The 11,829-nt window shown below is 31.1% G+C and overlaps 1 protein-coding gene across 1 annotated transcript; it reads left to right on the top strand.

The window, feature by feature from the left end:
• The first annotated feature begins 313 nt into the window (after positions 1-313).
• LOC124371668 (piggyBac transposable element-derived protein 3-like) lies at positions 314-2,293 on the top strand. Its single transcript, XM_046830005.1, has 3 exons — positions 314-335; positions 1,200-1,463; positions 1,599-2,293. Exons 1-3 carry the CDS (start codon positions 314-316, stop codon positions 2,291-2,293), a joined length of 981 nt encoding a protein of 326 aa, XP_046685961.1.
• Positions 2,294-11,829: the final 9,536 nt, after the last annotated feature.

Below are 11,829 nucleotides of genomic sequence, written 5' to 3'. Positions count from 1 at the left end.
TGGGAAATTTTGATTGTCTAGGACTCTTACGATAATATCCCGCTGTTATGTTGGTATCTCTGAACTAGCAGTTGATGCGCCGCGGCAGTGGCTAGTTTGGTGCTTTTGTGTCAACAACTCTACTGATTGACTCTCAGCCTCACTATGTCACTGATAGACAGGTAAGTGTATTACAACCTTGTAAATAATAATATTATTTACCGTACGTTATTTATAGTGATATAAGATATGTGTATGACGTATTACTGTGTTGAACGTGTAAAATATTGTTTTAGGGTATCGATTTTACAATCATAAATATTGATGTCGACAAATGTCGACAGTGGGCACCAGCGGTAGGGGTCGATGTCCATTACAACAAATTGTTTTTTTTTAGGTTGACGGTAGCTGACATCGCTAATATATTGGAAGAGAGTGAAAATATTATAGATCCAACATTTTTTATTGAGCCACCAGATAATCCAGCCCTCAGTGACTGTGATTCCGATGACGATGATAGTGGCAACATAAATCATTTATCTGGCAACCAACTCAGAGCTGGTGGTGAGCTGATAGGAAGAAAATTAACTGAAGATGGGTTAGTTACAATAAGAATTGGTGGAATACCTGAAGAAAAAAGTGACCAAGAAGAAGTGGAACAAGTAGAAGATAAGAAATTTGAGGAACCTGTGGACGAAGATGACAGTGTAGTAAGCGTAGATGTTGTTTTTGAAGAAGAAACCCAAGGAAAAGTTAGTAAAAATACGTTAGAGAGCAGAACTAAAAAAAGAAAACAAATAAAAGATGTTAGAACAAAAAAGAAGGTGAAAGGAAATAAGTCAAAACGTACATGGGAAGAAAAAGACATTGCAGATGTAAGCTCTATAGAGTTTACTCGTGCGAATTTCTTGTCAAATGATTATTCTCCTGTAGAACTGTTTGAAATGTTCTTTGATGACGAGGTCGTAGAGTACATTGTTTATTGCACTAATCAATATTCCCCTAGAAAAAGGAAACATAAACTTTTCTACATCAAAAAATGAAATACGTCTGTTTTTCGCCATTCTTTTTCTATCAGGATACAACACTATGGCTCGTTACAGAATGTACTGGGAAACGGCAGAGGACACACATCATGAAGCAGTTTTCACGTGCAATTTCACGTAATCGTTTTCAGGATATCTTGAAAAACATTCACTTCTGTGAAAATGATAAATTAGACAAAGATGACAAGTTTGCCAAAGTTCGCTCTGTTATGTGCATGCTGAACGAGCGATGGCTTCGTTACTTCCCAGGTGACATTTACTTATCCATTGATGAATCCATGGTACCTTATTTTGGAAGGCACGGGTTGAAACAACATATCCATGGGAAGCCTATCCGATTCGGATATAAAGTTTGGATATTAGCTACAAGGTTAGGCTACGCTATTCAAGCGGAACCGTATCAGGGCAAAGCGACTGGAGCAACTATTGCTGAGCTCGGTGTGGGAGGCTCAGTTGTCATTGATCTTATATCTGAACTCCCACAGGACAGAAAATATAGTTTGTTTTTCGACAACTTCTTTACATCTTTAAAACTGCTTGAAGCGTTAAAAAACAGGGGATATCATGGTACAGGGACCATAAGGGTAGACAGAGTTGAGGATGCCCCTCTTCGTAAACCTCAAGATCTCAAGAAAGAACCAAGAGGTACTTTCCATCAAATAACTGACACAGACACCAACATAACACTTGTAAGATACATGGACAACAGTGTTTTTACTATAGCGTCGACAGCAACAGGCGTTCATCCTGAGGGGAAAGCAAAGCGTTGGTCCTCTAGCAATAAAAAACACATCGTTGTGCCACAGCCAAACTGTGTCAATTGGTACAATATGAATATGGGTGGGGTGGATAGGCTAGATGAAAATGTATCTACCTACCGTATTCATATTCGCAACAAAAAGTGGTATTGGCCAATGGTTGCATACATGCTGAATGTGAGTATGAATAATGCTTGGATTTTATACAGAATGACGCCAAAAGGAGCTGAAGAACAATTAGATCTTCTTGGATTCACCCGCTACATTGTCCGTACGTACATGCGAACATGCACAAGCCATCGATCCTCTGCAGGACGGCCAAGCCAGACAGTATCCAGTAGGGTGTTGCCTGAAATCCGATTCAGTGGAAAAGATCATCATTTAGAAACAGTTCAAAAAGCAAATTCGCTGCGCACTGTGTTCCAAAGCAACAAGGAAACGGTGCAAGACTTGTCAAGTTGGATGCCATGTGCTTTGTGCGGAGGCTTTCCATACTTCCTGAGGAAGTAATCTCTTATACAATCCTTTCTGATATGTAATCTATTCATAAATACTGTAATGGAACAATAAAAGCATCATTATTTCATTTTTTAACTTATTTTAAAACCACCCCTTTCATTCCCACTGTCGACAAATGTCTACATTAGCCTCTATTCTCTAACTGCACCCGTTCATGCCCACTGTCGACATATGTCGACATGCTATAATTTATTGTTATTATTAAATTTTACATATTTCATACTAAAACTATAGTAAATAACTGATAATAAAGCAAATAACCAAAGGCCACCAAAAAATCTGACAAAAAAATAATTTGGGCAGAAACGGGTTAATCTGCATTGTAATCTTTAAAGCTAAATAAAATGTAAGGTATTTTGACTTTCGTTACTGTTGCTAAATGGGATGCCTGAAGCACGATCTTATTTAAAAAAATGTTAATGACTTTCTTGTTTCCATGATAAGTAAAATTATTTCATGCATTTTCAACTAACTTTGCGAAGATCTACTTCAGAATATAAACTGAGCTTACTATTGGAAAATAGTGCTATAAAGTTTAAAAAAATATGCATAAACAAAAATATGCTGCGAAAAATGTTTAATGTTGTGTATGATATGTTTAATATAAAACAATATATATATTAAATAGTATGCTAATATATGAATACGCTTAAGATTAAACAACACGAGATTGGATTAACCGAAGGTTTAGCACTGTCTCTCACATGTTTGATGATGAAAGCGGATCATTGTTTTTGTATGTTTTTCTGTATTTACTATACACTTCGAAAGAGTTACTCTGAAAGTTTGAAATATGATATGAAACTCAACATATTTATATCCATCCGTAAGAAGAAACATAGCTTTAAAGTACAATATGCTCATACTCATATTAAAATACCTAGTTGTATTGGAAATAGAATTATAGATTAATATAACTGAAAAAGGCCCATATTTTTGGAATAAACCCGCTTAACAATTGGAAATAAAGTACAATGTATTATAAATACTGCGTAGTGACAAGCAGTATTGAAAGCAGGTAATTTTTACATTTTTAAAACTGTTTTATTTGTATTTATTTGAAAGCAGTGTAAATAAATTCTGAGGTACATGCTGTGAAACTTGATGTATATTTCAAGATCACCAGTGTTCGAAGTTCAAAGCTGCCTTTGACAAGCTGGGGATGGATCGTCATAAGTTTGCTCCCTTAACTTTGATGATGACGTGCTCTTGAGCCAATCACAAATCACTCATCCTTCAATTCTGACAAGTACGTTCACACTTGTCGTCTAAATTAACTATTAAAATATAGGGGCTAAACTAAATTTTAAAAATATATTGTTTTTAATTGAAGGCTACAAGTTAAAAGTTACATTGGGAGGAGAGAAATGTTTAAGTCACATTACGCAATTATCCTAGGTTTTTATTTATTTGTTATTTAATACTTGATACCTTTGTAAAAACATGAAAATATCAATTTATAAACTTTTTCAGTCTCAGACAGATTTTGAAATTTTTGTACTATATGTCGCTCATATTTGAGTAACCCTTTTTCACAAAAAGAGAATTAAGTCGGACAAAGTGTGGCAAATAAAATCCATATATCTTTCCTGATACAATTATAACACATACAATAAATGTATGTGTTATAATTTTGCTATTGTAACTATTGTAATGACTATAATGTAACTATTGTTGATGATTCATATTTAAAAATTTAATGAAAAAGCTTTAAGCAAACGTGTAACATTAGTATTTAAAAATAACATTTGCTTAGTATTATTTGCCGACGCAGTGGATAAATTATCAAATTTTACTAAGATTATCTATGCATTGGGTTTTGTTTTGAAACATGCAGAATAATGTATTATTTAGTGCTCAAAACGTAATATATATATATATATATATATATATATATATATATATATATATATATATATATATAATTTGTTTGGCTTAACAGTCTGACAATTAAGAAAAATAATTTCTGGAGTCACCGCTAGAGTTCCCATAATGTTATATAAGATATATAATATTATCCAATCTCATTATTGAATGAAACCTTTGAAATTTTTTGCTTACAGACTTATACATTTCAACAGGAAATACAAAATATTGAGCCAAGTCTACGTAAATGTCTTTCAATTAGTCAAGTAAACAATGTTATATACCTATGTAATAATGTTGGATATTCTACAAGTAATTTTCTATTGTGTTCCTCTTCATCAATTAAAAACATTTATACAAATATATCACAAATTACGTTGAAATATTTTGTTTTAATTAATGGAAATTTAACTATGGGCTATAAATCTTTTGAAAGTCAACTAAATAAAAGTTTAAGACACATCAATGTATGTTATTGGCGATGGAAGGATTGTTAAGTAAAGTTAATGTTTTTTAAACATTTGTCATGGAAGAAATAAGTAACACTACTTTTAGAGATCTCCTAAATGATATGTCTCTTAAATAGATTACTTCTCAAAATAATAGGGAATATGTTATCTATTTTAAATTTATTTTTCTATGTCAAAGCGATGAAACGCACGTAATTCAATAATCACAAAAGTCATGTTGGGTAATAACACTATACACACTGTCTCTCAAAGGTAAACTTAATTCAAACAAATTCTTAGTTAGTAAACTAAACTAAGGAATATAGGTCACAATATATCGGCAGTGAGTGATAATTCAATTAAAACTGACCAGAATAAATATAAAAAAGTTATTGTTGCAGCAAAATCAATAAGTTAGTAAATCAGGAAACGGGACTAGGCTTTTTTTATTATTCGCTCATTCAAGATGAAATTCTCAAGCCAATCTATGATTCCGCATTAAATTATTAGAAATCTTTGAACAAGATGATCTTTTAGGTTTCTATGTTTGTTAATATTTCAGAATTTAAAAACTATTTTCAACTGAAGTTTGACGAAAAGTTAGTGTTTTTGAGTCAGAACCTTTCTTCTTGTTATATTCTCCTGCAATCAAGCATGAAATATCTTATCACCATGTAATAACTAACCAGGTTCCTTCAAAGTGAAAACATTAGTCCTCCTGTCAGATTCCCGTTCTTTCTACGTCAACAAATTAACAACAAATTCATTAACTACACATCTAAGTTGGATAGGTAACCTTCTTTAATGCTCACTTGTAGGACAAGAAATTTTGGTATTGAATTTTAGACATAGAACCAACTTCAGAGTGCTGGGAACAGAATTTATAAAAGCTCTTGTAGATTCACGAATACTTCAGACATAACAATCTTATGAACCCAAATAGATTATTATATTTATATTCTATGCAACCGCTTTTCAGATAAAATAGTCTTATCGACTGATATTCCTGTTCAGACCTAAGAAAGTGAGCAGTTTATTAAAAATTTGAAGTGATTAAAAAACTTTCCAAAATCTTTGCTCTTGGAAATAGTTTCCACTTGTGAAGATGCAGCTTTATTGGCACCTGTGAAAATGGTATATTAAAGCCCTTACCAGCTAGAAGGTTATATTTTAAACATCAATTATGAATTTATTTATGAAAAATATTGAGTTATTTTTATAATGACTTAGTCGATTAAATAAGTAGATGAGGATGTATTATAACTGATTTTGGATACTTAAAATGTTTTTTTACTGTAATATTTATTGAATATGCGATAGTTTAGTCATTTACCTCAAGAAGAAATCAGATTACAGATCTCGAAACGTATTGTTATTAATTTTTACCACAGAAATATTTCAAATTCAAGGAAAAAATCCACCTTTCTTTGTAATATTTAACTATTTGAATGCTAAGGTAGTGCAGGGGAAATTTAAAGGATTAATTACGTCTATTAATTATAATTAGAATTAGTTGGAGCGCAACATACTATAAGTCGCTTGTCCTTCACTCATGTTGCATGCCAAAATTCGTAGCTCGTGTTTTTCTTGAGATAAATAAAATCGTTTATATCCCTGGAGAGAAAAGGCGAACTTTGTCAGCTTTCTATCTAATAGGCTTAAATTACCATTACCCAAATCATTTCATGGACTGGCCTTACAATAAAACCCATTATTGACTACAAGTCAGTTTGTTTTATATATTAATTTTGTTTACTAGCAGTTATCCGCGGCTTCGCACGCAATTTTCTGTTGAAAAACTGGACAATATATCTATGTATTCTTTTTTCTATTACATAATAAACAGTCTAGAGATAATCGATAGTCACTCAAAGGTATCCCAATCTCCTAATCCAGTTTAGATTTAAGTTCAAAGCACAGAGGTTTGGGATCCTGAAGTCGTAAAGTGGATTCATTCATAAGTAGTTTTTATAAGATTAGTATTTCCCTCCCACATTCCATGATAATTTATTTAAGTTCTTCGATGGCTTCAGTAACAATGAGTTAGCCTTTTTATCCCAATGACGAAAGTGTATCGTACAATTAAAAAGTTGCTGCAATCAATCTGGGTCTGTTCTGGTCGTTTTAAATTCACTCCTGGCCTGATCTATTTACAGTTCCACAATTTATTTACGCTGTTGCACTAACCAAAACAATGGTCTCATATGTTGGTTCTTCACAATGTATTAACTTTTTGTATTTACTTTTGTGATGTGTCTGAAGAAGATATCCTTGATATCGAAAGGCCTCACAAAATAATAAAAGTATTAAATATTGGTTTTATGTTTTAATATAGGTAAGTTATAAGTACTAATATAAGCTCCATCTGCAAACATTACACTATTGATTAGGCAATTTTCAATAATTCAATATTTACTAAAATTTAATTATAAACACATGTTTCTGCCTCTTTGATGAACTTCAGCTGAAAGTTTTAACAGCTGTTAAAACATAACATTCGAATGTAAACAAACTAATTTTTCGATTTGAATTTGAAATTATTTAGTGAAATGAATGTGTTATCGGTGGTAAAAAGCACTCTAAGTGTTAGTAATTCAGACCAAAAGCTATACCTGTTCCAAATTTCAGCACAATCCGTATAGCAGTTTCAGCGTGATTCTAGGACAAACCTCCAAACATCCAAAAATCGAAATATCCAAACATTCAAACTTTCGCATTTATAATATTAGAGGGATTTTCTAGTTGCTACCATGGATACCTGTAAGACAAATGTAAATGTTCACTACCACTCAGCCAAGTCAACAAAACTGGTGATAGTGGTTATCTGACATGCACCATTATCCAACAGAGTCTGTGGGTCAGGTTTGTTGTGAGATATTGTGTAGTCAGATAGACAGCCAGAAAGAGTAGAATATTTCCTGCCTGTCTAGAAATACGATTTGCTGTAGTTATGAATTCTAAACCACTTAGGAGTGACTTCAATTTAAAAGCAGAAGACTAAAAAGTAATTATCTTACTTCGAACACAAGTAAGTTTTAGATTTTACATTCTGCGGTAAAGATAACTTAATTTGTGAACCATTTTTATGATACTGGATTATTGAGTAAAATAGCAACAGATCAAAGAGAATAACAAGAGAGGGTAACTGGATTTGAGAGACATTAACTTATCTGATTGTTTTCTGAACACTTTATGAACTGTAAGAAGGTTTTGTAAGTGGTTGTTTTATTGTAAACTTAGTTCAATCTTGATCACAGATATTTATTTACTTTCCAGTGGGTATCATCATTTCGTGATGTTGCACATAAATTAATTTGAATGTTTAAAATCAATAATAAAAAGAAAAGCCTTTTCGTATAACTGTAGTATCAGGCAGTCTAATTGTATTCTACTTTTAGAAAAATAGAGAAATTATATAAAATGCACTTTTTATACAATACAAGTCACTCAAGTATGTCAATGGGAACTTCCGATACTTAGTTAAAGTTGGTAATAGCTTCTCGAACAAGAGGTGAGATTTATATAACGTGACATAGCTTTTTTAATAACTTCGAACATTAGGCTAAAGCAGATTATTATGAGATGAGTCTATGTGACATAGGTCTTATAAATAACCACATCATTAAAAATTTTTGAATTAACCATGATGCTGTCCGTATATTTTTAGATGTATTAGACGTAATGTGGCACTATAACATCAAATACTAATTATTAATGTATCACGCCTACATTATCTTCCCTTGGAGAATTTTCATGTAATATGTTGTGTAAAAATGTCTTTTACAGTTTCACTAATATGAAAATTATATTTCTGTTTTATAATTTTTTACCAAATTGGTATAGTAACAAAAAAAATTGTCTTTGTTTTTGAATTCTTTAGTATATGCCCACCAAAATAATACCATGGAGTTTTACCCCATCACGAAATAATACAAATGTTACGCCGATTTTACATTCATTATCCATTTGTAATACTGTTGAAAGATATTGTAATTTTAAAATTTATTATTTTCGAATAATATTTCTAGAATTTCATACACGTAAATTCAGTATTGTAACCAATATTTGTTATGTATGTAAATTTTACGTCTTTTTGCGTAAATAACTGCCATTTTTTCAACACTTCATACGTCGATATAAAAATATTAGTAGCATGTTAGTAAACAAACATTTAGTATTGGTGCCAATTATTAAAAACAGAAAAAAATTGATTTTTTTAACTTTTTTTATATAAATTTGATATTGTTCAGAACAAAATCAGCCCAATAAAATCATGATCTTATTAAAATTCTCACAGTTACTCAAAAACACTTTTACTTATAACAAGTATTTATTTTGATTTACTATTGTGAATTAGATTACAAAATAAATCACTAAAAATTTAACTCGCCGCTACGAAAATGGTTTTAAGTTCTATTTTAACTATTTCAATCCGATTGTATTAAGGTCAATATCAATGTAATAAAATTATTAAAAGCAAGATTTCCTTTTTCAACATAATTGCCATTTTAGAATTCTACAAAGGAAATTAAATAAGAAGTTCGCCAAATTCAAACGAAAACAATTTTACTCTGTGGCTATAGTTATGTGACCAAAACAGTCCGTAACAAAATTGCGATGGACAGTTAAACTCAACTTTATGACTTATCCTAGTGTTTTTAAAATAGTTGAAAACAATCTTGGAAGTTTACCAATGTGAACAGTCCAAATAAACTTGGAAAAATATATAGGACTGCTTCATTATGTATACATATACATCACAATGCTCAACACGCCTTAAGGATGATAATATATTCCCGTTATATAAATTAATATATTTGTTGGTAGTTTATGTTGGTAAATTATTACAACTAGGAATTATAATAGAACATTTCCATTTATATTGGAGGAAATAAAATATATTGTTCAGTATAATTACAGACCATTAAAGGATTTTATTGATAGCTTACACCACTTCTACACAGAACGGATTATGATCGTCGAATGCCTTCAAATAGAATCTCAATCATATCTAGGGATAGATTATAGTAATTGGATTATATTTTTACTTCCAAAACTATGATATCGTCTAAATATAAAGGCTAGCGGATCAATATATTTTAATCCATATTGTCAGAGATCATCAATGTCCGCAGTGAATATCATAATGGTAAGTGTAAAATATAGTAGCTTTGCGGATTTGAGATATAATTATTAAGCAACAATTCTCTTATAATCGGTTTCACTGAACCATAAAATCTGTAACTAACACTATTTGTGGTAATCACCTATTTTGTTCCATCAGTGTCCTTGAAAAGTTTTTGGATTTGTCAGATTTGAAAGAAATGAAATTACTTATATTTTTATAAATTTTATAGTTTCAATATCTTAAAAAGAATTGTTACATGCTTATAACAATTTTTGTGTTAAAACGATTCAACTTTATGTAGGTTCTAAATGCTTGAAAGTTGTTACTATTATATTAATTTGCCAGTATTAAGAAATACTGTCCAATAAGTGTTTTCAAAAATTAAAAATGTTAACTAATAATTGATCTTTACTTTGAATTTTAGAGATTTATGCCCCACGTGAAATCTACCTTATTTTTGATTTAGCATTAAGGTATTGTTTTTTCTTTTATACTGTAAGACAATTTAAAGCACGTACACATAAACTCACCTTAAAATATTAGACTAAATAAAATACATTTTTATTACTCATGAAACTAAAGTTAGAAATTGCTCACATTACTTAACTTAATGTATCTAAAGTAGAGTTTGTAGTTCTGGCATTACAAAAGTTAAATGAAGCGATGAGTTTAAAATGCACCTAGACTAATCCATAGTGGAATTAACAAGGTTATACACAAATGAGTACACTTTTAGAAAGCACTAACTCCATGTTTCACAAGAATTATAATTGACCTTGTTTAAAATCACGCTTGTTAAACATTTTACCACTTTGAGCAAAATTTATTAAACAGAGCTTCATTGAAGCTACGAAGTTGAGTGTGGAACCACCGCCATCCGCGCAAAACAAAGGCATCCTTTGATGTTTTGCCTGTTATTGTATTTTCTTCAGGCAGCCAACCTTAATGAGCTTAATAAAGAAGGAATTTCTGCCTTGTATAATATTCCATTATAATATTTAATCCCTATAACGTATACATTAAATATGCTGACTACAACAGTTTTGTTTGTTAATCTCACAAGAAAATGCAGCTCTTTTGTAAAGAATTTGAAGTTATTATTATAGGTAATTTTGACGTGACAACGTCTTAAATTAGGTTGCGGCTCGGAGTCACTCATGAAAAAGTGTAACGCCCGGTAACGTTACGATGCCCGTCCAGTGGGTCCGCCGCACGGGATCCGCACGGGATAAAGCAGATAACTGTGGGTCCGCCGCACGGGATAAAGCAGATAACTATGTTTATTCGTGAAAATGTGGAGTGCTTAGATTCGTCATTTACAACAACTACAACAATAAAGGTAAATAATTGTACACTGATATTTCATTATCGTAAACTATGATTGATTGATTAATTGTTAGATTGACACAAAAGTTGAGAAACTGAGTTTTATAGGTTAAGTCATACTATTGACAAATGTTGATAGTGTTAAGTAAATTATTAGTTTAAATCACTCTGCAATCAATCGTAATTCGGTCGATTGAGAAGAAACAGCGCGTATTGCTAGTCAAACATTTAAAATAACAAATTATAACCTCTAACCTGTCATAACAGTGCGACCAAACAAACGAACTAAACCGACCAATCACCACGCGCGGAGTTAAAATTTAACTGTGTTTAGCAAGAATTTCAAATTCCAATTTTAGTAAATGTTTTATTCAACTTTACCATTTACAATAACAAATTTTAATTAATTTCAAATTATGTACAATGTTTTAGTAAACACAAAATATATTTATATAGTTAAAATTTGTGCAATTCTTATTTTCATTCAATTCCTTGTTCCTATTGTGCAATTTAATAATATTCATATCAATAAATATTCTACCGAGAAAAAGACGTTGTCACGTAAAATCTTCGCCCGTAAAACCGACTTTACAGGCAACCATAATTTTTTTTTTAACTTGGATTTACTTTTGTTCATTGAATTAACAGCATATAATAGATGTTCAAACAAACATACAAGAGACTAGTAAAAATGTATTTAAATCTAGTTATGGTTCTGAATATTAGTTTGGGTTATCCATGTTTTATTAAATTAATAA

Source organism: Homalodisca vitripennis, unplaced genomic scaffold, assembly GCF_021130785.1.
Source record: "Homalodisca vitripennis isolate AUS2020 unplaced genomic scaffold, UT_GWSS_2.1 ScUCBcl_1794;HRSCAF=5863, whole genome shotgun sequence".
In the NCBI taxonomy this organism is placed as follows: domain Eukaryota; kingdom Metazoa; phylum Arthropoda; class Insecta; order Hemiptera; family Cicadellidae; genus Homalodisca; species Homalodisca vitripennis.
The sequence above is the reverse complement of the archived record's forward strand: the minus strand, read 5'-3'. Positions and strand labels throughout refer to the sequence as shown.

What these genes read in the sequence shown, in the direction of transcription:
- LOC124371668 (XM_046830005.1), top strand. Translation starts at nt 314, where the DNA reads ATGTCGACAGTGGGCACCAGCG. An exon ending in GTCGACAGTGGGCACCAGCG is followed by an intron (nt 336 to 1,199) that starts GTAGGGGTCGAT and finishes ATGATAAATTAG; the next exon opens with ACAAAGATGACAAGTTTGCC. An exon ending in AGCAACTATTGCTGAGCTCG is followed by an intron (nt 1,464 to 1,598) that starts GTGTGGGAGGCT and finishes ATCATGGTACAG; the next exon opens with GGACCATAAGGGTAGACAGA.